We start from the raw sequence: 26,956 nt of genomic DNA, 5'->3' as shown, positions 1-26,956 counted from the left end.
AACCATCTTTCAGGCGACCTGCTCTCTATTACTTCCCACACTTATTGAGAGTTTGAATACTGAATATTGAATTAAGAATGATACTGCACACGTTTACACAGTCTGATTCGCTAGCTGAATGCATCTCTCATGGCTTCCCCCTCACTCTCTCTGTGTGTCTCAGGTGTGGTGTCTCTGTCTCAGGCTCTGTGCTCCAGTGATGAGTATTCCAACTCTCTACTGCACCTGGACCTGAGCAAGAACCCTGGGGTCCTGTCTGGGGAGGACGCTTCGGTCAGAAAACACACACATAAACGCATACACTGAGTGTACAAACCATTGGGAACACCTGCTCTTATCATAGACTGACCAGGTGAATCCAGGTGAAAGATATGATCTCTTATTGATGTCACTTGTTAAATCCACATTAATCAGTGTTGATAAAGGGGAGAAGACAGGTTAAAGAAGGATTTTTACGTTTTGAGACAATGGATCCATGGATTGTGTATGTGTGCCATTCAGAGGGTGAATGGGCTAGACAAAATATTTAAGTGCCTTTGAACGGGGTATGGTAGTAGGTGCCAGGCGCAACCAGGCGCAATTGATTGTGTCAAGAACTGCAGCGCTGCTGGGTTCCCACACTCAACAGTTTCCCGTGTGTATCAAGAATGGACATGTAGCCAACTTTAAATTATTGTTATTTGTCTTTTTTAAATGTTATTTTTTTATAAAAAAAATTTTTTACCCCTTTTTCTCCCCAATTTCGTGGTATCCAATTGGTAGTTACAGTCCTGTCCCATCACTACAACTTCCGTATGGACTCGGGAGAGGTGAAGGTCGAGAGCCGTGCCTCCTCTGAAACACAACCCAGCTGAACCGCACTGCTTCTTGACATAATGCTGCTTAACCCGGAAGTCAGCCGCACCAATGTGTTGGAGGAAACACCGTACACCTGGCGACCGTGTCAGCGTGCACTGCACCGGGCCCGCCACAGGAGTTGCTAGAGCGCAATGGGACAAGAACATCCCTGCCGGCAAACCCTCCCCTAACCCGGACGACGCTGGGTCAATTGTGCACCGCCCCATGGGTCTCCTGGTCGCGGCCGGCTGCGACAGAGCCTGGACTCAAACCAGGATCTCTAGTGGCACAGCAGGCATTGCGATGCAGTGTCTTAGACCACAGCGCCACTCGGGAGGCCCCATCTAGCCAACATGGGCCAGCATCCCTCTGGAACACTGTTGACACCTTGTAGTCCATGCCCCGACAAATTGAAGCTGTTCTGGTCAAAAGGGGTTGCAACTCAATATTAGGAAGGTGTTCCTAATGTTTCGTAAACTCAGTGTACATACACTCACACTTTGTATACAAACCAAAGGTAAAGTAAACGCACTGATTATGCCTTATGCGTGAGTTTCTCAGTTAAACATTATCGTCTTTTCTCTCCCTTTCTACAGAATCTGTACCTTTTCCTTTCCCAGCCTAATTGTCTGGTCCATTTGGACCTGTCTGACACTGACTGTGCTGTTGACTCTGTGAGTATCTAGTGGCTCTGTGAGTTAGATTTTCATTTGCACACTTATATAATGTAGGATTTAATGAGTTTCTCTACACCCTTTGCAACCTCTGTCTCTGTTTTTCATCCTCTATAATCCTCAAACCCTATCTTTTTCTCTTTCCCACTAAAATTGCACAACACAACTGTCTCTCGTCTCTCGCGTAGCTATTTGGGGCTCTGCTGAGGGGGTGTTGTGCTGATCTCTCCTACTTGAATCTCTCCAAAAATTCCTTCTCACACAGGTTAGTCACATATTTGAGATGAACTATTTATTTGGTGTGATGTGGCAGAAAAACGCTTTGAGGCTCTGAGTGAAGATAGAACACTAATTTTAGCAAGAATCCTCAGGCAAGAATCCTCAGGCTTCATCTTTTGCTCTCTCTCTTTTTCTTTTCACTCTCTCTATCTGCCTTTATCTCTGTTGCTCCCTCAAATGAGAAATCAGAAATGAGCTTTGTGGGAACCGCTGGAACATTGTGTTTCCTCTCTGTGGGTGTGTCGGGTCGATTTAAACGAGAACTTGCAGAGCTGTCTGCATAGATAAGACTCATGAATATTTAAGCAGAGCTGTTTATCATCTGACCCAACTTGCTCCCTCCTCTTTGGCCAGCTTCATTTTCTCTCTCTTTCTCATTTAATCTCAATCCTCTCGCCACTTTATACCACTCATCTATACCTCCTTTTGCTCTCCCTCTCCTCTCTCGTTCACCTCGCTCTGACCTCTCTCTTCTCCCAGGAAAGTGAAGGAGACCCTGCCGTTGTTCCGTCAGTTCTTCAGCTCGGCCTTCAGTCTCACCCATGTCAGCCTGGCCTCTATGAAGCTACCCCCTGATGCCCTGAGGTCAGTTCCCCTATTCTCCTATTCTCCCCTGCTCTCTCTCACACACCTACAGCTCACTAGAATGACAGGGGCAAGTTTAGCTGCACAACACACTGGTCACTATGGCACGTAAGACTGAGTTAAAGGGTGTGAACTTGCAGACAGAGGAGGAGGAAAAATGGTCTTTGTTGTTGTAAAACAAGTCAATACCCTTTCCACCTATCACATATTGTTTGTATTTTCTTCCCATTCTGTCTTTCTTTAGGTCTCTTTTCATAGGTCTGACCACAAACCCTCACATTAATGACCTTCACCTGGACATCAGTGGCTGTGAGGTACAAGTCTGTCTTTCTGTCTGTTTGTCTGTCACTGCACACAGAACATTCAATTCCTGCTGGCCTTTATAATTTCCCATCTCTGTCTCTCTGGCATTATTTTCTTATGTTTCAAGTAAGGACTTAGTGTACAGTAGATATAGAGTGCCTGCGGAAAGTATTCAGACCCCTTGACTTTTTACCCATTTTGTTACGTTACAGCCTTATTCTGAAATTGATTAAGTAAACATTTTTTCCTCAGCAATCTGCACACAATACCCCATAATGACAGACAGGTTACATTTTTTGGGGCACATTTATAAAAAATAAAAAACAGAAATACCTTATTTACATAAGTATTCAGACCCTTTGCTATGAGACTTGAAATTGAGCCCAGGTGCATCCTGTTTCCATTGATCATCCTTGAGATGTTTCTACAACTTGTTTGGAGTCCACCTGTGCTAAATTCAATTGATTGGAAATGATTTGGAAAGGCACTAACCTGTCTATATACAGTGCATTCGGAAAGTATTCAGACCCCTTCCCTTTTTTTTCTACACACAATTCCCCATAATGACAAAGCAGAAACAGGTTTTAATACATATTTGCTAATTTATAAAAAATAAAAAATAAAATATCACATTTACATAAGTATTCCGACCCTTTCCTCAGTACTTTGTTGAAGCACCTTTGGCAGCTATTACAGCATTGAGTCTTGGGTATGATGGAACAAGCTTGTCACACCTGTATTTGGGGAGTTTCTTCGATGCTTCTCAGCAGATCCTCTCAAGCTTTGTCAGGTTGGATGAGGAGTGTATCTACACACAATACCCCATAATGGAAAAGCAAGAACAGGTTTCTAGAAATTTAGAAAAACAGAAATACCTTATTTTCAGTATTCAGACCCTTTGCTATGAGACTCGAAATTGAGCTCAGGTGCATCTTGTTTCCATTGATCATATTTGAGATGTTTCTACAACTTGATTGGAGTCCACCTGTGGTAAATGTAATATTTCAGTTTTAATTTGTAATAAACTTCCAAATACTATTTAATCAATTTTAGAATAAGGCTGTAATGTAACAAAATATGGAAAAAGTCAAGGGGTCTGAATACTTTCCGAATGCACTGTAAGATCCCACAGTTGACAGTGCATGTCAGAGCAAAAACCAAGCCATGAGGTTGAAGGAATTGTACGTAGAGCTCCGAGACAGGATTGTGTTGAGGCACAGATCTGAGGAAGGGTACCAACAACATTTTTGCAGCATTGAAAGTCCCCAAGAACACAGTGGAAAAGTTTGGAACGACCAAGACTCTTCCTAGAGCTGGCCGGCCCGGCCAAACTGAGCAATCGGGGGAGAAGAGCCTTGGTCATGGAGGTGGCCAAGAACATGATGATCACTCTGACAGAGCTCCAGAGATCCTCTGGGGAGATGGGAGAACCTTCCAGAAGGACAACCATCTCTGCAGCACTCCACCAATAAGGCCTTTATGGTAGAGTGGCCAGACGGAAGCCGCTCCTTAGTAAAAGGCACATGACTGTCCGCTTCGAGTTTGTCAAAAGACACCTAAAGGACTCTCAGACCATGAGAAACAAGATTCTCCGGTCTGATGAAACCTAGATTGAACTTTTTGGCCTGAATGCCAAGCATCACATCTGGAGGAAACCTGGCACCATCCCTAGAGTGAAGCATGGTGGTGGCAGTGTCATGCTGTGGGGAAGTCAGTGGCAGGGACTGGGAGACTAGTCAGGATGGAGGCAAAGATGACTGGAGCAAAGAACAGAGAGATCTTTAATGAAAACCAGCTCCAGCTTCAGACTGGGACGAAGGTTCACCTTCCAACAGGACAACGACCCTAAGCACACAGCCAAGACAACGCAGGAGTGGCTTCAGGTCAAGTCTCTGAATGTCCTTGAGTGGCCCAGCCAGAGCCCGGACTTGAACCTGATTGAACATCTCTGGAGAGACCTGAAAATAGCTGTGCAGCAACGCTCCCCATTCAACCTGAAAGAGCTTTAGAGGATCTGCAGAGAAGAATGTGAAAAACTCCCCAAATACAGGTGTGTCAAGCTTGTAGCGTCATACTTAAGAAGACTTGATGCTGTAATCGCAGCCAAAGTTGCTTCAACAAAGTACTGAGTAAAGGGTCTGAATTCTTATGTAAATGTGATATTTCTGTAACGCCCGTCGGAAAAAGTGGACCAAGGTGCAGTGTCGTACGTGTTCATGATTCTTTATTTAATCCCAACACCAAACAAAACAACAAAATAACAACGAACATCACGTTCTGAAGGCTACACAGAGCTAACAAAAAACAACATCCCACAACCTAAGGTGGCCAAACAGGCTGCCTAAGTATGATTCCCAATCAGAGACAACGATAGACAGCTGTCCCTGATTGAGAACCATACCCGGCCAAAACATAGAAACACAAAACCTAGAAATAAAGAACATAGAATTCCCACCCAAATCACACCCTGACCAAACCAAAATAGAGACATAAAAAGGCTCTCTAAGGTCAGGGCGTGACAATTTTAGTTTCTCAAAACCTGTTTTTGCTTTTTCATTATGGGGTATTTGTAGATTGATGATGGGAAAAAACGATTTATACATTTTTAGAATAAGGATGTAACATAACAAAATGTGGAAAAAGTTGAGGGGTCTGAATACTTTTCCGAATCACTGTACATAGAAACTATCTTTTGTCAAGGTCTCGTCTTATTGTGCTTTGAAAGTCCTCCTTCCACAAATGTTGTCTCTCTCTCTTGCACGCACGCTCTCTGTCTCTCTCTCTGTCTCTCTCTCTCCCAGCTGAAATCTGCAGGAGCTGCTGTGATCCAGGAGCTGTTCCCCAGGGTCTCCTCCATCGCCACCTTGGACATCTCTGACAACGGTGAGCACAATGACAGACTGCACCACTATGGCCCTATATGGTACACTGCACTCTACACCAGTCGTGACCCAAAGAGGTCTGAGTACAGAAATACTCCTTTCTGAACTTAAACAACTTAAACCAGGTAGAAAGTGTGTAGAAATGATGACATAATTAAATAACGTAATCTCTGAACAATTTTTCTTCAGTCACAGTATTTTCAATATGGAGCTATTAGCAGCAATATTTTGGTTGATTTTGTGGCCTCAAGCCAGTGAGTTTATTAAAATTTTTCATCAAGAATATGGGCAAAATGTAATTATTTACAATGAAATAGAGAATGGGAATGTTATTACCTTGTCATATAATTGCTACATTTACTATCAATATACCATTAAAAATAGTTTTCCTGATTGAATTTTGGCCATTAGTTCGCGATGCGAATATTGGGTCGCGACTGAGACATCCTGGTTCAATCTTTGTCCCAAGGTAAAACCAGTTGAGAACCACAGCTCTACACCACTGTGGCACACACTAGCAATCTGCACCACTCAGTCAGCTTATTTTGTGTGAGGTTTTTGTTTGTGTTTTAGCACGTTTTGTATGAGTGGGCTGTGTGCTTGCCACTTTTGAGATAGTTTTGTATTTGTGGGGACTGTGTATTTGTATTTATTAAGGATCCTCATTAGCTGCTTCCAAGGCAGCAACTACTCTTACTGGGGTCCATTAAGGCAGTTATATACAGTTTAAATATTACATGACATTAAATGTCATAACACTTTTCACAGCACATTAACTGTGATCCCTCAGGCCACTACCACATATCTACTCCACTACCACATATCTACAATACTAAATCAATATGTACGTGTGGGTAGAGTGCGTGTCTTATCATGTGTATGTGTAAGCGTCTATCTATGTCTGTGTGTGTGTCTCTTCACAGTCCCCGCTGTTCCATAAGGTGTATTTTTTATCTGTTTAGAAAGAATCATCTGACACTACTGCTTGCATCAGTTACATGATGTAGAATAGAGTTCCATTTAGCCATGGCTCTACATTGTACTGTGCGCCTCCCTTAGTCTGTTCTGGACTTTGGAACTGTGAAGAGACCTCTGGTGTCATGTCCTGTGGGGCATGTATGAGTGTCTGAACTGTGTGCTAGTAGTTTAAACAGACAGCTCAGTGCATTCAGCATGACAATACTCCACTTTGAGCCATGAGAGATTTGCATGCATATTATTGATGTTAGCTCTCTCTGATACATTTATGAGCCAGCCGTGCTGGCCTGTTCTGAGCCAATTATAATTTTCCGACATCTCTCTTTGTGGCACCTGACCACATGACTGAACAGTAGTCCAGGTGCGACAAAACTAGAGCCTGAATGACCTGCCCTGTTGATAGTGGCAGAGTAACACTTTATTATGGACAGACTTCTCCCCATCTTAGCTACTGTTGTAACAACATGTTTTGATCATGACAGTTTAGAATCAGAGTTACTCCAAGCAGTTTAGACACCTAAACTTGCTACATTTTCACATAATTTTATTTCAAGATTTAGTTGAGTTTTAGGGTTTAGTGAATGATCTTTCCAAAATACAATGCTTTTAGTTTTTTTATTTTATATTTAGGACTAACTTATTCCTTGCCACCCATTCTGAAACTAACTGCAGCTCGTTGTTAAGTGTTGCAGTGATTTCACTCGCTGTAGTAGCTGACGTGTACCGGTCAAAAGTTTTAGAACACCTACTCATTCAAAGGTTTTTCTTTATTTTTACTATTTTCTACATTGTAGAATAATAGTGAAGACATCAAACTATGAAATAACACATATGGAACCATGTAGTAACCAAAAAAGTGTTAAACAAATCAAAATATATTTGAGATTTGAGATTCTTCAAATTTCTACCCTTTGCCTTGATGACAGCTTTGCACACTCTTGGCGTTCTCTCAACCAGCTTAATGAGGTAGTCACCTGGAATGCATTTCACTTAAAAGGTGTGCCTTGTTAAAAGTTAATTTGTGGAAATTATTTCCCTCTTAGTGTGTTTGAGCCAATCAGTTGTGTTGTGACAAGGTAGTGGGGGGGTATACAGAGATAGCCCTATTTGGTAAAAGACTAAGTCCATATAATGGCAAGAACAGCTCAAATAAGCAAAGGAAAATGACAGTCCATCATTACTTTAAGACATGAAGGTCAGTCAATACGGAACATTTCAAGAACTTTGAAAGTTTCTTCAAGTGCAGTCGCAAAAACCATCAAGCACTAAAATGAAACTGGCTCTCATGAGGACCGCCAAAGGAATGGAAGACCCAGAGTTTCCTTTGCTGCAGAGAATAAGTTCTTTAGAGTTACCAGCCTCAGAAATTGCAGTCCAAATAAAGGCTTTACAGAGTTCAAGCAACAGACATATCTCCACATCAACTGTTCAGAGGAGAATGCGTGAATCAGGACTTCATGATCAAATTGCTGCAAAGAAACCACTACTTGGACACCAATAATAAGAAGAGACTTGCTTGGGCCAAGAAACACGAGCAATGGACATTAGACCGGTGGAAATTTGTCCTTTGGTTTGGAGTCCAAATTTGAGATGTTTGGTTCCCACTGCTGCGTCTTTGTGAGATGCGGATTGGGTGAACGGATGATCTCCGCATGTGTATTTCCCACCGTAAAGCTTGGAGGAGGAGGTGTTATGGTGTGACGGTGCTTTGCTGGTGACACTGTCTGTGATTTATTTAGAATTCAAGGCACACTTAACCAGCATGGCTACCACAGCATTCTGCAGTGATACGCCATCCCATCTGGTTTGGCCTTAGTGGGACTATCATTTGTTTTTCAACAGGACAACACCTCCAAGCTGTGTAAGGGCTATTTGACCAAGATGGAGAGTGATGGAGTGCTGCATCAGATGACCTGGCCTCCACACTCCCCTGACCTCAACCAAATTGAGATGGTTTGGGATGAGTCGGACCGCATAGTGAAGGAAAAGCAGCCAAAAACTGCTCAGCATATGTGGGAACTCCTTCAAGACTGTTGGAAAAGCATTCCAGGTGAAGCTGGTTGAGAGAATGCCAAAAGTGTTCAAAGCTGTCATCACTGCAAAGGGTTGCTATTTGTTTAACACTTTTTTGGTTACTACATGATTCCATATGTGTTATTTCATAATTGTGATGTCTTCACTATTATTCTACAATGTAGAAAATGGTAAAAAATTAAGAAAAACCCTTGGATGAGTAGGTGTTCTGAAACTTTTGATCGGTAGTGTACATAGACACACTGGCACACCTAGATTATGTTGGAGAGACTTCCATTAAAGAACACCCTCTGTATTCTGTTAGACAGGTAACTCTTTATCCACAATATAGCAGGGGGTGTAAAGCCACAATATACGTACATATGTTTTTCCAGTAGCAGACTATGATCGATAATGTCAAAATCCACACTGAAATCTAACAAAACAGCTTTTTATCATCAATTTCTCTCAGCCAATCCTCAGTCATTTGTGTAAGTGCTGTGCTTGTTGAATGTCCTTCCTATAAGCATGCTGAAAGTCTGTTGTCAATTTGTTTAGAGTAAAATAGCATTGCATCTGGTCAAACACCATTTTTTCCCAAAGTTTACTAAGGGTTGGTAACAGGCTGATTGGTTGGCTATTTGAGCCAGTAAAGGGGGCTTTACTATTCTTGGGTAGCGGAATGTCACGCCCTGACCACAGAGAGCTTTTTATTCTCTATGTTGGTTTGGTCGGGGTGTGACTAGGGTGGGTCATCTAGGTGATTTATATTTCTATGTTGGCCTGGCATGGTTCCCAATCAGAGGCAGCTGTTTATTGTTGTCTCTGATTGGGGATCATATTTAGGCATTCATTTCCCCTTTGAGTTTTGTGGGATCTTGAATATGGATAGTTGCCTGTTAGCACTACTGTTAGCGTCATGTTTTGTTTGAGATTATTGTTTTGTTTTGCTGTGAGTTTCACTTAGTAATAAAAAGATGTGGAACCCAGATCACGCTGCGCTTTGGTGCACTTATTATGACAAACGTGACACAGAAGTACTTTTGCTTCCCTCCAGGCCTGAGGGCACACACTTTCTAGTTAGCTTAGATTGAAGATACGGCAAGTAGGAGTGGAAATATCGTCCGCAATATCGTGGCTTGTCATTGTTGATAGACAACAATATTTTTTCACCTATTTCATACTGACTTTACAGAATTCAAAATTACAACGCTTGTCTTTCCTAATATGATCAGTTATACTTGGATGTGCAGTGTCAGTGTTTGTTGCTGGCATGTCATGCCTAAGTTTGCTAATCTTGCAACTGAAAAAATCATTAAAGTAATTGGCAATATCAGTGGGTTTTGTGATGAATGAGCCATCTGATTCAATGAATGATGGAGCTGAGTTTGCCTTTTTGCCCTTAATTTCATTTATGGTTCTCCAAAGCTTGTTTCCATCATTCTTTCTATAATTTATCTTTGTTTCATTGTATAGTTTCTTATTCTTTTTATTTAGTTTAGTCACATGATTTCTCAATAGATTTTGCAGCCAGACTTATTTGCCATTCCTTTTGCCTCGTCCCTCTCAACCATACCATTTTTCAATTCCTCATCAACCCATGGGGATTTAACAGTTTTTACAGTCATTTTCTTAATGGGTGCATGCTTATTAGCTTATACACGATATTAGGCCCAGCCTTTGGATCTTTGGTTTTCCTAGATATGGCTACTATATTGTGATCACTACGTCCAATGGATTTGGATACTGCTTTAAAGCAAATTTCTGCAGCATTAGTAAAGATGTGATCAATACAGGTCGATGATTTCATTCCTGTGCTGTTTGTAACTACCCTGGTAGGTTGACTGATAACCTGAACCAGGTTGCAGGCACTGGTTACAGTCTGAAGCTTTTTCTTAAGTGCGCAGCTTGATGAAAGCCAGTCAATATTTAAATCACTGAGAAAATATACCTCTCTGTTGATATCACATACATTATCATTATCACTCATGTTATCCAGATACTGACTTTTAGCACTTGGTGGTCTATCACAGCTTCCCACCAGAATGGGCTTTAGATGAGGCAGATGAAGCTGTAGCCATATTACTTCAACAGAATTTAACATGAAATCCTCTCAAAGCTTTACATGAATGTGGTTCTGAATATAAACAGCAGCACCTCCACCATTAGCATTTCTGTATTTTCTGTAGATGTTATAACCATGTATTGCCACCACTGTATCATCAAAGGTAATATCTGAGTGAGTTTTAGAGATAGTCAGAATATGAATGTCATCTGTTACTAGCAAGTTATTGATTTCATGAACCGTGTTTCTTAAGCTACATACAGAGCCGTCGGAAAGTATTCAGAACCCTTGACTTTACAGCCTTATTCTAAAATTCATGAAATTCTTTTTTTTTCTCATCAATCTACAAACAATACCCATAATGACAAAGCAAACATTGAATTTGTTGAAATTTTTGCTAATGTATTACAATTTTAAAAATTGTTATATTAAATTGACATAAGTTTGGCCGCATCGAGTCTTCTTGGGTGTGACGCTACAAGTTTGTCACACCTTTATATGTTGAGTTTCTCCCATTCGTCTCACAGATCCTCTCATGCGCATGTTATGTATGTTAGTGCAGGGTGAGCTGCACACAGTGTATTTCCTACTTGGGCACACCGCCCGAGTGCTAACAGTATATCTCTGGTTCATAGGCACATGATTACTGCATACAATAGCTGTAGGATCAGCAGGGCAGTGAGAGGGACATACATTAGGTTACTTACATTGTCTACCAACTCCCCTGGGATAATGTACATTTGCTGAAGCATTGTGACAACTTAGCGACACAATGGTAGGTATTAACCGAGCTGGGCTTGGGTCATTGATACGCCCTTGTCTCAACGCAGCCTTATAATGCTGTGAAAGGATCCAGGAACCCAAATTATTCGGGTGGATCCCATCCTCCTTGTAAAATTGGTTTTGTTTCCAAAAGCTATTGAGACTGTCAACAAATGTTATACCCGTTGGGCTGCAATAATCAGGTAGCCAATTGCGAAGATAAAGTATTTATTTGATGTAGTTGGGTTTGTGGTTTGTGTTTACAGGGCTGGATGCAGACCTTCTCTCAGTCCTACCAGCTCTCTCCAGACACACCTCCCTAAAGCACCTGTATCTGGGCAAGAACTTCAACATCAAGAGCAGCAGGTAAAGCACTACAAAGGCACAGTGTGTGTGTGTGTGTGTGTGTGTGTGTGTGTGTGTGTGTGTGTGTGTGTGTGTGTGTGTGTGTGTGTGTGTGTGTGTGTGTGTGTGTGTGTGTGTGTCAGTTTGCTTCACAGCTTGATTTTCCTCAGGCAGACTGGGATGATTACGATAGCGGCAGGAAATGACTAGTGCCAGAGCTCCTGCTGAGTGTAGCCTGAACTGCCTCTCTCCCCATGGCTCTATCTACAGGGTGCTGGAGGAAATCCTACAGAAGCTGGTCCAACTCATACAGGAGGAGGAATGTGTGAGTGAGAATGCGTCAACATTCACACATTACACAATATAATATTCCATTTTATATTCACTGATTGTACTGCAGAGTTTTTACACAAGCGCACAAACATTATAGACATTCATTTACTCAGTAAAAACTCATGGTCAAATACTGACATTCACCACACACACATACTGTATTTGACATGGTACTCTCTCAAACTCTTTATCTTCTACAAAATGGTGTTTTCCTTAATGTATATCACTCCATGGCTCTGTTACTGTGGAATGTAACATATTGTGCCTTCTGAATGATTCACTTTGTGTACAAAGCTATGACACATCGCTCTGTTTATTACAAATGCTGAGTTCCTACATTTCTCCTCAGTACTGCTCCCAACTGTTCATAGCAGCGTTTTACCATCTCTCTCCGCTGTCATCTCCTTCTCTGTCCTCTGTCCTGTCCGACCCTCTTCTTCTGCCTTACCTTTCACCTGGTCTCCACCCTTACCTCTCACCCAACCATCTCACCCCCACTGCCTTGCCCTCTCCCGTCTCCCTCACGCCACACCCTTTCTCTCTCCCTCTTCCCTGTCCCTCCTCAGGCCCTCCAGTCCCTCTCCCTGGCTGACTCGCGGCTGCGTTCTCGCGGTACAGTGCTAGTAAATGCTCTGGGTAGTAACACCTGCCTACGTAAGGTCGACCTGAGTGGGAACAGCCTGGAGGACATTGGAGCCAAGATGCTGAGCAAAGCCCTACAGATCAACACCACACTCAGGCAAGAGACAGAGAGCGGGAAGGAGAGAGATAGAGGGTATTGTCAGGTATGGTGATGGTTGTTTTTAACACTTCTTCTCCCTTGTCCTGAAAGGAGTGTGACGTGGGATCGTAACAACACCTCAGCTACAGGATTCCTGGATGTGGCTCGAGCCCTTGAACAGTGAGACGATTTGTTCGTCAAACACACACATGCATGCTCGCACACATACACACACTCAGTCTTCTAAATCCGTTATAGCTCGCTATAGCTTATTTTACAGACCCCTTTGATGAATTTGTACGCTCAAAATACAGGAAGCGAGAGAGTTGATCTAAATAGCTTCCAAGAGACATGGGGATGCCTGAAGCTATGTCTAATTTTGATGTCCTGTTGTTCAGAAAGAATTTTCAGAATTTGCTGGCTAATATATCAACTCAGATACATGTGAACCAGACCTAGCTTACTGTACACATTGAAACTTGCGATCTCAAATGGCCTAGGGATGTGTTTAGGCTATAGATTGGGGGTATTAAGGGGGTATTTTGGAAGGGATTCTGTTCACAGGGATTATTAACCCTTACCCTTGGGTCTGTAATGCAATTTTCTATAGCTATCTTTCTCTATCTCCTTTATTTCGCTGTCTCCTTCCTCTCCATCTCCTTCCTTTCTCTGTCTCCTTCCTAACTCAAACCTCTTGTCTTTCTCTCACCTCCGATGTGTTCTCTCCCAGTAACTTCACCTTGCAGTACATGCCCCTCCCCCTCAGTGACATCAGCCAGGCGTACCGTAGCGCCCCCGAGAGGACAGAGCAGGCACTGACCAAGGTGGGCTCCTTATGCTCCCATCTAAATCCTCCCTCCAACCCTCTGTTAACCATCCTCTCCCTTCTTCTGCCTCTCCATTTCCTCTCCTTTCCTCCAATGCTTCCTTTCTGTACTGGCACCATCATTCTCTCTCTCTCCCTGCCCTTTCCATTTCAATTGACTCTGCTTCATTGACATTTTCACACAGTAGTATTGCCTGTGTGAGTGAAAGGTTTTTATCTGTGGCCATCAGATCCAGCGTGCTCTGCTGAGGAACAACCAGACTCAGCGCTTCTCTCAGAGACAGGCTCTACGGCTGCACCAGGGCCTGGTCACCAGCACTGCTGAACAGGTAGCTAATGTACAGTCTATTCTGAAAGTATTCAGAGCTCTTGACTTTTTCAACATTTTGTTACGTTACAGCCAATCTACACACAACACTCCATAATGACAAAGCAAAAACATTTTCCTATACATTTCTAAAAAACAGAAATACCTTATTTACCTAAGTTTTCAGACCCTTTGCTATGAGACTCGAAATTGAACTCAGGTCCATTCTGTTTCCATTGATAATTCTTAAGGTGTTTCTATAACGTGATTGGAATCCACCTGTGGTAAATTCAATTGATTGGACATGATTTGGAAAGGCAAAAACCGAGCAAAAACCAAGCCATGAGGTTGAAGGAATTGTCCGTAGAGCCCCGAGACAGGAATGTGTCAAGGCACAGATCTGGGGAAGGGTACCCAAAAAATTATGCAGCATTGAATTGAATTTATTTTGGGTAACAGACAAATACAACAAATTGTACGATGTGGATCCAGAGGATATCACTTGAAAGTATTAATTAAAACGCTTGTTTCCAAAGTGGTCCTCGATGGTAAAAACAATAACACATATAATGATTAAAAGGCAAGACTCTATTGCGCAACACCCAACGCACATGACAGCCCACTTGGAGTTTGCCAAAAGGCCGCTAAAGAATTCAGAAAATGACAAACAAGATTCTCCGGTCTGATGAAACCAAGATTGAACTCTTTGGCCTGAATGCCAAGCGTTTGGAGGAAACCTGGCACCATCTGTACTTTGAAGCATGGTGGTGGCAGCATCATGCTGTGGGGATGTTTTTCAGTGGCAGGGACTGGGAGACTAGTCAGGATCGAGGGAAAGATGAACCGAGCAAAGTACAGAGAGATCCTTTATAAAAACCTGCTCCAGAGTGCTCAGGACCTCAGACTGGGGCGAAGGTTCACCTTCCAACAGGACAACGACCCTAAGCACACAGCCAAGACAACGCATGAGTGGCTTCGGGACAAGTCTCTGAATGTCCTTGAGTGGCCCAGCTGGAGCCTGGACTTGAACCCGATCTAATATCTCTGGAGAGACATGAAAATAGCTGTGCAGCGACGCTCCCCGTCCAACCTAACAGAGCTTGAGAGGAGCTGCTGCAGAGAAGAGAGGGAGAAACTCCCCAAAAACAGGTGTGCCAAGCTTGTAGTGTCATACCCAAGAAGACTTGAAGTTGTAATCGCTACCAAAGGTGATTCAACAAAGTACTGAGGGTCTGAAATCTTATGTAAATGTGATATTTCAGTTTTTTCTTTTTAATACATTTGCAAACATTTCTAAAACACCTGTTTTTACTTTGTTATTATGGGATATTGTTTGTAGATTGATGAGGGGGAAAAACTATTTAATACATTTTAGAGTAAGGCTGTAACATTGCAAAATGTGGAAAAAGTCAAGGGGTCTGAATACTTTCCGAATGCACTGTATATGTGTGTTAGTTTTATGTGTGTAATTGAGAGACAATGAGTTAAGCCATGTTAGAGCAATAATATTGCTCTAATGATGGCGTATTGCTCTAAGGAGGGCTCAACTCATTGTCTCTCAATAATATTGCTCTAATGATGGCGTATTGCTCTAAGGAGGGCTCAACTCATTGTCTCTCAATAATATTGCTCTAATGATGGCGTATTGCTCTAAGGAGGGCTCAACTCATTGTCTCTCAATAATATTGCTCTAATGATGGCTTATTGCTCTAAGGAGGGCTCAACTCATTGTCTCTCAATAATATTTCTCTAATGATGGCGTATTGCTCTAAGGAGGGCTCAACTCATTGTCTCTCAATAATATTGCTCTAATGATGGCGTATTGCTCTAAGGAGAGCTCAACTCATTGTCTCTCAATAATATTGCTCTAATGATGGCTTATTGCTCTAAGGAGGGCTCAACTCATTGTCTCTCAATAATATTTCTCTAATGATGGCTTATTGCTCTAACTAGGGCTCAACTCATTGTCTCTCAATAATATTGCTCTGATGATGGCTCAACTCATTGTCTCTCAATCACACACAGTATGTATGCATTCTCTGTTCTCTGTTTCCCAGGTGATGGAGCGTCTGTGTGTGCGTGTGCAGCAGCAGGTGTGTGTGCTGCGTGGAGTAGGGGAGATGGAGGAGATTCAAGCTGCTAAACAAGTGCTGAAGGAGGCCAGGAACTCTCGCGCGGTGAGTGTGTGTGCATACGTGAATCATTTCTCTAATCTCTCGATTGTAGTTTAGTGTTTAAGTGTATGTGGTCTTCCTACTAGGGTATCAGTGAGGATTTCACACACTGGACAACTTGTTACAGCTGTTGATACATCATTGATTATAATCTAGCAAATTTTGCCATGTCATTACATTACGATATAAGGTGGGGTCATAGCTATATTCAATACAATTCACGAGTTGATTTAAAACCTGTTTATCCGTTAATCATGTTTAGTGTCTTGACGGATTTGCCCACAATCGTGTGACATGAAACATGACTTTTCTGTCATTGCCTTTATGGCAGTGTAAGTTGTCGTCATATATTAAGCATTAATCAGTTCAATTAGAAATGTAACTCTATAAGAATACTGCCTCTGGCTTTTTCTTGTATAGAGATCTCAGAAATGCACTGTAACTACCTAACATTTCGCGTCTTCTTATGTTACGGGGTGAAACCAGTTTTCATGGGCACACAAATCTAAAATAATAAACGCAATTGCAAAATCAAATGCTTGTAACCAACAGAGTCACCTTACCTTGATACTTAAAACCTAAATCGATACTGTCATTAAAATGGTTCTTCAATAATTATGCTTAATACTTGTTGGATGTGCATTTGGTGTCCAGCTGATTAGATATGCCATGGTATTTTCACACATCATCATCTGATCCAGGAAGGAATTTTCTGAATGACAGTCAAGTGATAAACAGCTGTTGTGATAGCACATGCAATGCAACAACAGCCCAAGTGCTGGGAAAAAAAGGTGTTCAGGTCCAGAAAATGTTGGTGTCTCATTCCTTTCGCTGGTGTGCCTGGATCCACATTGGATCTAATATCCCTAGCAAATTGATCACCTGTTGTTGTCTGCTTGATTTACAGTAGTGTCTTTTTTTTAGATTTAACAGAGAAAGCATCAAGTTAATGTGTTCATGTTTTCATATGTTTTTCTGCCTCGGATTGGACACGGAGTCTACTGTGCGCAATTGGACTATTGCGCAACACCCAACGCTATTCCTATGAATTATTCTGGATATAATGACAACAAATTACATAACATAATGGAATTATCCACAATATGATCTGGTAATGAAATAACATGACAAATACATTTTGGTTTCCATTGTTACACCTGCAATTTAAACAAATACTAGTGGTTTGCGGTAGCCTACTTGCAGTTGTACTTCAATTACCGGAATAGGCCATCCCTTGAAAATCAGACATTTTCTAAATTTTGGTGCTTGAAAAGTCATTGTAAATATTGTAGCCAATTTTGTAAGTTCTCCTGCACCTTTATAATTATCCGTGATTTTTTAAAAATACATTTCTGTGAGAGATGTGACCACTTTCGTTTGTTTCCCGCTGCTTCAATTGAATGGGGTTGCGCTCCTCTGTCGAGTAAAACTATGTGCGGTTAATTTGAGGACGACAAGATCTAATGTTGCCTTCAACTTGGCTTTCCATACAAATCCTTCGATTAAAAAAGGAACCTGGTATTTGGTCAAATTCGCATTAGAAAAACAGCGATGCTCACCATTCAAATGGTGAGATTAATGCTACCGCTATTCATACCTTTATTATGTGTGCCCGCGTCGGCTAAAGAATAATCACCATAATCGATTTAGTCAGGCAATGTCCACATTATTCTCACATATTTTAGAATGTACTATAATAATAATTTGAATATCAATGCATTGGCAAGGCCTAAAAAAATGCATTATTCTTAAAGTGTTAATAATGGCCTACTTTTTGACACTTTTTGCATGCTTTTTAGGGGGAGGGGTTGGGGATATATATTAGGCCTTATATGTATAATTATTTAAATTATATAATTGTATAACATTGAATTTGACTTGCCAATGTCTGTATGAACCCTGCTTAAAAGATGTAAAGTCCTTTGTCTATGTTGTTGTATTGGTGCAGTTAATGGGTACATTTGCATATATTAACTTTTATACATGTGGAACTGCATTGAAATCATTTTGACATTTTGATCCCAATGGCACACATCAACCCCATTATTTGTGTATTAATTTGACTCTCTCTCACACACACACACACACACACTCTTTCTCTCTTTTTTTTTCTCTCTCTCTGTTTCAGCTGTACCCCTCCCTCTGTGAGCTAGCTCATGTGCTGTCAGTAGATGGGCCAGTCAGACAGAGACTGGACTCACTGGCAGGAGAACTGGCCAAGGCAGCTGACAAGGAACTACAGGTGCAATCCTCAATACATCCCATATTTATATAAACTTTTGATTTACTTCTTCATATTTTTATGGAATGGTTGAATATTTCATTGATTTATTGATTGTTTAATTGGCTTGTTGATTGACAGGTGATAGTTGACTCCATGGTGTCTCTCTGTCGTGAGCTGTGTCCGCTGTCCTCCTCTGCAGCAGAGAGATTGAGTCCTCCGCTCTCGTCCGTCTCTGAGCGTGTGTCCATCCCTCGCTCAGCCATCCGTACGGCCCTGATGGAGCGAGCAGCTCAGGACATCCATCGCGCGCTGGAGTAAGAAAGGGAGGGAAGGAGGGAGGGATGGAAGGAAGGAAGGAAAAAGAGGGGGAGCTGAAGGAGGAAGATAAGCGATGCAGTCTTATTTGTTTAATTTAATCCGTGTGGGTATCTGTGAACTAATTCCATCATACTGTCTTCCCCCTCCTCTCCGCCCTGCCTCCCTCTCCTGCTCCCTCTCCCTCTCTTTGTCTTTCTCCCCCTCTCCCAGAGAGGTGAAGCTCTCAGTGGTTTCCTATCTCACCAACTCCATTGTGGATCAGATCTTGCAGGAGCTCTACGCCACTCAAAAGACCCTGGTATGGACATGCTGCCGTCTGTCTGTGTGTCTGTCTATAGGCCGGATATCGATTCTGCCACCTTTTGCCTACCATAACCAGTAACACTTTACTTGAATGGGCACAAATAAGGCATTCATAACACCAGTATACACTTTAGCAGTATCCTTCACAACAACCTTTATAGCACCTTTATGAAACCAGTCATAACACCTTTATGAGCGTTGCTGTATAACAACCTTCATAATACATTTATTAATGTGTAGCGTCTGCTCCCTGTCCCAGACTCGTCAGGTGTCCCAGGTGAAGCGTTGGGAGGGGACATGTGATGGAGGGACAGGCCGGAGGTCACACAGACACAGAGACTCTATGGACATCACAGACGAGGAGCTGGGCACCAGCATAGTAAGCATTGTGTGTTGACATTGTCTGTCTAGGATGTGTGTTGGTGTTTTGACATCTTTCTCTTCCCTCTCTAGGACACAATTGCCATTAAGAAGCACAGCTCTAGAACTAGGCGAATACGACCTGTTTCAACCAGACTGAGTGAGTATATCTCCGTCCCACTATCTCTCTATATCCTTCTATCTCTCTCTTCCTCCCAGCTCTCTCTCTTTTATAGGTCCATTAGTGACTGTGTCCTGCTGTGTCTGTTTTTCTCTCACTCTTTCCCTCTTCCTCATTCTCCTTCCTTCTCTCTCTCTGAGTGAGCCACTAATGGCTTGTGTGCATGCCAACCTGAACCCATTACTGCCTCAACATATTTGAGTGCAGTTGCCAATTGTTGTAGTTTTTAAACAGTGTTTATTTCAAGCACCACATGACTGCTAAGGGAACTTCTACACTCTCGCAGCTTCCTTCTCCATTTCTCTCCCTTTTATGCATCTGTTTCGCTCTCATCTCGTCATCTTTCCATCTTTTTTTCGCTCTCTCTTTCAGGCCTGTGTGATGACTCCAGCTCCTCCCCGCCCCCCTCTACGTCCTCTTCTTTCTCAGCCCTCTCTCGCTCCGCATCCTGTGAGGGGCTGTCTGAACTCCCTACCCAGGGTGCACCTCTACATCATGTGACGCGGGTTAGGCCGAGGCCCCCACGGAGACACCGAGCAGGACACGCCCCCTCTGACACAGTAAGAGGAAGCTGACATTAGGATCTCACCCCGTATGGAATATACACTACCGTTCAAAAGTTTGGGGTCACTTAGAAATGTCCTTGGTTTTGAAAGAAAAGCCCTTTTTTTTGGTCCATTAAAATAACATGAAATTGATCATAAATACAGTGTAGACATTGTTAATGTTGTAAATGACTGTTGTAGCTGGAAACAGAAAATATCTTATGGAATATCTACATAGGCGTACAGAGGCCCATTATCAGAAACCATCACTCCTGTGGTCCAATGGCACGTTGTGTTAGCTAATCCAAGTTTATAATTTTAAAAGGCTAATTGATCATTCATTAGAAAACCCTTTTGCAATTATGTTAGCACAGCTGAAAACTATTGTTCTGATTGAAGAAGCAATAAAACTGGCCTTCTTTATCAGCATTTGTGGGTTTGATTACAGGCTCAAAATGTCTAGAACTTTCTTCTGAAACTTGTCAGTCTATTCTTGTCTTCATCTGGCAGCTTCATTAAATAGTACCCCCAAAACACCAGTCTCAACGTCAACAGTGAAAAAAAAGAAAAAAGCCATATCTCAGAAAAAGTCTTATCTCAGACTGGCCAATAAAAAGAGAAGCTTAAGATGGGCAAAAGAACACAGACACTGGACAGAGGAACTCTGCCTAGAAGGCCAGCATCGCGGACACTCTAATGTGTGCACCGGGGCATCCCACTCCTCTTTCCATTCTAGTTAGAGACAGTACTACTCCCTTCTGTGAAGGGAGTAGTACACAGCTTTGTAAGAGATCTTCAGTTTCTTGGCAATTTCTCGCATGGAATAGCCTTAATTTATCAGAACAAGAATAGACTGATGACTGAGTTTCAGAAGAAAGTTCTTTGTTTCTGGCCATTTTGAGACTGTAAGCTGATTAAAGAAACAATAAAACTGGCCTTCTTTAGACTAGTTGAGTATTTGAGTATTTACCAGCAGCATACCACACTGCCTACCACTGCTGGCTTGCTTCTGAAGCTAAGCCGGGTTGGTCCTGGTCAGTTCCTGGATGGGAGACCAGATGCTGCTGGAAGTGGTGTTGGAGGGCCAGTAGGAGGCACTCTTTCCACTGGTCTAAAAAAAAAAAACGAATTCCCCAAGGCAGTGATTGGGGACACTGCCCTGTGTAGGGTGTTGTCTTTCGGATGGGATGTTAAATGGGTGTCCTTACTCTCTGAGGTCATTAAAGATCCCATTGCACTTTTCGTAAGAGTGGGGGTGTTAACCCTGGTATCCTGGCTAAATTCCCAATCTGCCCCTCAAACCATCACGGTCATCTAATAATCCCCAGTTTACAATTGGCTTTCATCCCCTTCCTCTCCCCTGTAACTATTCCCCAGGTTGTTACTGCAAATGAGAATGTGTTCTCAGTCAACTTACCTGGTAAAATAATGGTTAAATAAATAAAATCTGGAGCATCAGTATTTGTGGCTTTGATTACAGGCTCAAAATGGCCAGAAAAAAATTGCTTTCTTCTGGAACTCATCAGTCTATTCTTGTTCTGAGAAATGAAGGCTATTCCATGTGAGAAATTGCCAAGAAACTGAAGATCTCTTACAAAGCTGTGTACTACTCCCTTCACAGAACAGAGCAAACTGTCTCTAACCAAAATAGAAAGAGGAGTGGGAGGCACTGGTGCACAACTGAGCAAGAGGAGAAGTACATTAGAGTGTCCGGGATGCTGGCCTTCTAGGCAGAGTTCCTCTGTCCAGTGTCTGTGTTCTTTTGCCCATCTTTAGCTTCTCTTTTTATTGGCCAGTCTGAAATATTGCTTTTTCTGAGATATGGCTTTTTTCTTTTTCTTCACTGTTGATGTTGAGACTGGTGTTTTGCGGGTACTATTTAATGAAGCTGCCAGTTGAGGACTTGTGAGGCGTCAAACTAGACACTCTAATGTACTTGTCCTTTTTCTCAGTTATGCACTGGGGCCTCCCACTTCTCTTTCTATTCTGGTTAGAGCTAGTTTGCGTTGTTCTGTGAAGGGAGTAGGACACAGCGTTGTATGAGATCTTCAGTTTCTTGGTAATTTCTCACATGGAACAAGAACAAGAACAAGAATAGACTGATGAGTTTCAGAATAAAGTTCTTTGTTTCTGTCCATTTTGAGCCTGTATTCGAACCCTCAAATGCTGATGCTCCAGATACTCAACTAGTCTAAAGAAGGCCAGTTTTTTGCTTCTTTAATCAGAACAACAGTTTTCAGCTGTGCTAACATAATTGCAAAAGGGTTTTCTAATGATCAATTAGCCTTTTAAAATGATAAACTTGGATTAGCTAACACAATGTGCCATTGGAACACAGGAGTGATGGTTGCTGATAATGGGCCTCTGTACACTGTCATGACGTTGGCCTGGGGGTAGGTTTATGACAGTCATAAATAACTCTTCCCCCCTTTTTCCTCTCTCTACCCTACTAATGTGACATTTGAAAATCCCTTGGTTAACATAGAGATTCTGGGAACATCAGAATGTGGGGGAAATTAACTATATTCTGGTAATCCGACCAATTGAACATATGCGGTGGTACTTAATGAATATGATGTCAGTTCGGTTGTCATCTGAGACATTCTCATCAATGATAGGATGACATAAACTCTACAGTGGAAAGTCTGCACATTGTAGTTATCGGATTCACATGGAATTGTTGTTCAATTTACATGATGGAATATAAAATTATTGGTGAAGAGATTAAATGTAATTTTAGCTTCCAAATGAGAGATTTGGGTCTTCATAAGGTTAGGGCTCTGCTCAATCAGTGGCCCGCCCCTGTGAAGAGAGATGGGTTATAAAACTTTTCAAACACACCCTTCTCGCTCCACTACATAAAGCCTTGACAAAAATGTAACCTCCTGTTCCGAGGATGTGAGGATGACGGTCCATACGTTAAAAGGACTAACATGTCAACTACAGAACTAAGCCAACCTCAGCGTGAGCTTTGGTTGCGAATGGTATGAACTATGAACTCTTATTCACTACAGAAGTGATACCTCCTAGCCGATGAGTTAGCAACAGCAGCTGCAAACGTGGGCTAGGAAAGAACAGACAGAGTATCCCGTCTACCACACAACGATGTTACTACAACGTATACAATTTACCACCAGAGACATTCTTCAAAGGACAAAGGACTCGGTTGGGCAACGTGGCCTTCCATCTACGACCAACCTGCCGAAGCGCAGCTCTTTCACTCAAACCCAGCCCCTTTTCTTTGTGTAACCAGCTATCATATCTGTTCCGCCCTCTAGGGACATTTTCCTTTATGACGTAATTTGTAATCAAGGTATGATTCATTCTGTGCATATGTAATTCTGTGTGATTAGTTAGGTATGTAGTAAATAAATAATTAAACCCAATTTTGTATTGCTGATTCAACTTGTTAGCCAGGGTTCGTGAAGATAACCAATCATTTACAACTTTCAGATGAGACTGAAATAAGGTGACGATTAATATTGACTGCTATTGATGTAAAATATTACTAGGTCTTTAAGAGTTTATTCAGAAGATAAAAGCTCTATAAATATTATTTTGTGGTGCCCCGACTTTGTAGTTAATTACATTTACACGATTAGCCCAATCAGGTAATATTAATCTCAGAGAAAGGATTTTATAGAATAGCATGTCATATCACTTAATGTGACATAGCCAAAGACACGACAACACCTATGTAGATATTGCATAAAAAGTCAGCTGTTTCCAGCTACAATAGTCATTTACAGCATTAACAATGTCTACACTGTATTTCTGATCAATTTGATGTTATTTTAATGGTCAAAAAATGTGCTTTTATTTTTAAAAACAAGGACATTTCTAAGTGACCCCAAACTTTTGAATGGTACTGTATACTACTGAACTGCTGACTGTGTGTGATACTTAACTATGAATATGGAAATACAGGATCTATATTCACTTACAGTGGGGAGAACAAGTATTTGATACACTGCTGATTTAGCAGGTTTTCCTACTTACGAAGCATGTAGAGGTCTGTAATTTTTATCATAGGTACACTTCAACTGTGAGAGACGGAATCTAAAACAAAAATCCAGAAAATCACATTGTATGATTTTTAAGTAATTAATTAGCATTTTATTGCATGACATAAGTATTTGATCACCACCTACCAGTAAGAATTCCGTCTCTCACAGACCTGTTAGTTTTTCTTTAAGAAGCCCTACTGTTCTCCGCGCATTACCTGTATTAACTGCACCTCTTTGAACTCATAACCTGTATAAAAGACACCTGTCCACACACTCAATCAAACAGACTCCAACCTCTCCACAATGGCCAAGATCAGAGAGCTGTGTAAGGACATCAGGGATAAAATTGTAGACCTGCACAAGGCGATGATGGGCTACAGGACAATAGGTAAGCAGCTTGGTGAGAAGGCAACAACTGTTGGCGCAATTATTAGAAAATGGAAGAAGTTCTCCCTAGTTCAACTCCACTCGCCGTGTTTGGAGGAAGAAGAAAGATGAGTACAACCCCAAGAACACCATCCCAATCGTGAAGCATGGAGGTGGAAACATCATTCTTTGGGGATGCTTTTCTGCAAAGGGGACAGGACGACTGCACCGTATTGAGGGGAGGATGGATGGGGCCATGTATCGCGAGATCTTGGCCAACAACCTCCTTCCCTCAGTAAAAGCATTGAAGATGGGTCGTGGCTGGGTCTTCCAGCATGACAACAACCCGAAACACACATCCAGGGCAACTAAGGAGTGGCTCCGTAAGAAGCATCTCAAGGTCCTGGAGTGGCCTAGCCAGTCTCCAGACCTGAACCCAATAGAAAAACTTTGTAGGGAGCTGAAAGTCCGTATTGCCCAGCGACAGCCCCGAAACCTGGAGGATCTGGAGAAGGTCTGTATGGAGGAGTGGGCCAAAATCCCTGCTGCAGTGTGTGCAAATCTGGTCAAGAACTACAGGAAACGTATGATCTCTGTAATTGCAAACAAAGATTTCTGTACCAAATATTATGTTCTGCTTTTGTAATGTATCAAATACTTATGTCATGCAATAAAATGCAAATTAATTACTTAAAAATCCTACAATGTGATTTTCTGGATTTTTGTTTTAGATTCCTTCTCTCACAGTTGAAGTGTATCTATCTATGATAAAAATGACAGACCTCTACATGCTTTGTAAGTAGGAAAACCTGCAAAATCGGCAGTGTATCAAATACTTGTTCTCCCCACTGTATATATTCACTTATGAATATTGTATACACCGAGAGGCCCCTGCTGTAGTAGATTTCTCATCTGAGTGCAGAAGCATAAAGAAGTAGATATATTAGCTAATAAATTATACATTTAAGGAGACACTGATATGGCAACACATAGTCAATGTAAGTGAACTTAAAAACTCATGGAGTTACATCGAGATACTTGCATATTAATAAAACAGAATACAGATGTTATTTGCATAGCTAATGACCACTACAAAGACAATATTCCCTTTTGATACAAGCAAAATGTATAACTAATGGCTATATTAATTGCTTGTTAAATAGACCTGATGTTAATATTGATACATCTGGTTTATTTAACAAGCATTTAGTATAGCCATTATTTATACATTTTGCATGTGTGCCCAAGCACATTTTCTATTCCAAAAGAACCATTATTCATGTGATTAAAGTAATGATAATACAACTTTGACTTAATTTATGGTTCATGCATAATTCTCACCCCATATTCCCAAATGTTAGGGCCTCCCGGCAGTGGCAGCGTGCTGCTCTGTTTTTCAGAATGAATTGGATTGGGTCCAGGGTAATCTATACTAAGTGAATTACTCCAATTGAGTTAAGTCATCTCTCTGAAGCTAGTATAAACCATTTGTATTATTACCAACAGAACATAAAAAAATACATTGTCAGCCCCTCCAATAAGCACTTACAAACAGTGTGGGACATCAGTCTTTATTTCTGGAATATAAATGGATGTTTAAGAATAGTATCGTAATTCTGAAATATCTCTCTCCTCGTCCCCAGCATTGCACTGAAAATGGAGCTGTCACTCCTCTTGATGATGGACTCCCAGATTTCTACTCCAAGAGAGTTCTCCCTGATAGGTAGATCTCTCTCTCTCTCTCTCTCTCTCTCTCTCTCTCTCTCTCTCTCAAAAACAAATAGGAGTGAATGGCACACTATAAGCATGATCTAAAATGCATGAATCACCTCCAAAGTAAGTACAACTCAAGTCATTTAGCATAGGCCTACTTTCCATTAGTCCATAGACTACGTTCAGGATCAGGATTTTAGGTGGCTCTGCCTTTACTAATAGCTTTAGAGAGTACCCTCTCCTCTTGTCACATGCCGGCAGAGTAATGCTGGTCCATGCTAGAGTATATCCACACAGCAGATCATCTGGTTAAGTAGATGCTTTTAGTATTATTACATTTACTGTTAAGCATATTTCTAAATGAATGTACTCTGGATGAAGTGTTGTGTGCCATGAATTGTATCCTTGCAACGTCTCTCACTGCCAGGAAGTGTTTCAGTGAGGCAGCTGCCCAGAGCAACATACAGGGACTGATGACAGGGTGAATAAGTGAAAGTACAGGTGCTGACTAGGGACAAACTGAACAGGCTTATGATATAGACATATACTGAGTGTACAAAACATTAGGAACACCTGCTCTTTCCATGACAGACTGACCAGGTGAATCCAGATGAAAGCTATGATCCCTTATTGATGTTACTTGTTAAATCCACTTCAATCAGAGTAGATGAAAGGCGAGGAGACAGGTTAAAGAAGGATTTTTACGCCTTGAGACAATTGAGACATGGATTGTGTATCTGTGCCATTCAGAGGGTGAATGGGTAAGACAAAATATTGTGCCGTGCCCTGATATTATTACTGTTGATGATATCTGGAAATGTGCATGTACACCCTGGCCCATCTACTGTTGCTAAC

The 26,956-nt window shown here is 41.7% G+C and overlaps 1 protein-coding gene across 5 annotated transcripts in view; it reads left to right on the top strand.

Moving 5' to 3' along the window:
* LOC109898040 (capping protein, Arp2/3 and myosin-I linker protein 3) overlaps window positions 1-26,956 on the top strand; it is a 48,739-nt gene that overhangs the window by 12,150 nt on the left and 9,633 nt on the right. For all 5 annotated transcript variants that reach the window (XR_004211191.1, XR_004211190.1, XM_020492795.2 and 2 more), the window contains exons 13-32: window positions 164-273; window positions 1,434-1,511; window positions 1,700-1,776; window positions 2,271-2,375; window positions 2,620-2,689; window positions 5,480-5,561; window positions 11,645-11,744; window positions 11,994-12,048; window positions 12,623-12,795; window positions 12,889-12,957; window positions 13,508-13,601; window positions 13,834-13,932; window positions 15,968-16,087; window positions 18,213-18,326; window positions 18,447-18,622; window positions 18,837-18,924; window positions 19,189-19,308; window positions 19,383-19,449; window positions 19,843-20,030; window positions 26,032-26,111. Coding sequence is in view for 3 of the 5 variants with exons in the window: in XM_020492795.2 (XP_020348384.1) it covers window positions 164-273; window positions 1,434-1,511; window positions 1,700-1,776; window positions 2,271-2,375; window positions 2,620-2,689; window positions 5,480-5,561; window positions 11,645-11,744; window positions 11,994-12,048; window positions 12,623-12,795; window positions 12,889-12,957; window positions 13,508-13,601; window positions 13,834-13,932; window positions 15,968-16,087; window positions 18,213-18,326; window positions 18,447-18,622; window positions 18,837-18,924; window positions 19,189-19,308; window positions 19,383-19,449; window positions 19,843-20,030; window positions 26,032-26,111 (2,065 nt within the window). In the remaining 2 variants the exon portion in view is untranslated. The remainder of the gene's footprint in view (window positions 1-163; window positions 274-1,433; window positions 1,512-1,699; window positions 1,777-2,270; window positions 2,376-2,619; window positions 2,690-5,479; window positions 5,562-11,644; window positions 11,745-11,993; window positions 12,049-12,622; window positions 12,796-12,888; window positions 12,958-13,507; window positions 13,602-13,833; window positions 13,933-15,967; window positions 16,088-18,212; window positions 18,327-18,446; window positions 18,623-18,836; window positions 18,925-19,188; window positions 19,309-19,382; window positions 19,450-19,842; window positions 20,031-26,031; window positions 26,112-26,956) is intronic.

This window comes from Oncorhynchus kisutch, linkage group LG10 (genome assembly GCF_002021735.2).
Source record: "Oncorhynchus kisutch isolate 150728-3 linkage group LG10, Okis_V2, whole genome shotgun sequence".
Classification (NCBI taxonomy): Eukaryota; Metazoa; Chordata; class Actinopteri; order Salmoniformes; family Salmonidae; genus Oncorhynchus; species Oncorhynchus kisutch.
This window is presented reverse-complemented; position numbering and strand designations above follow the sequence as displayed.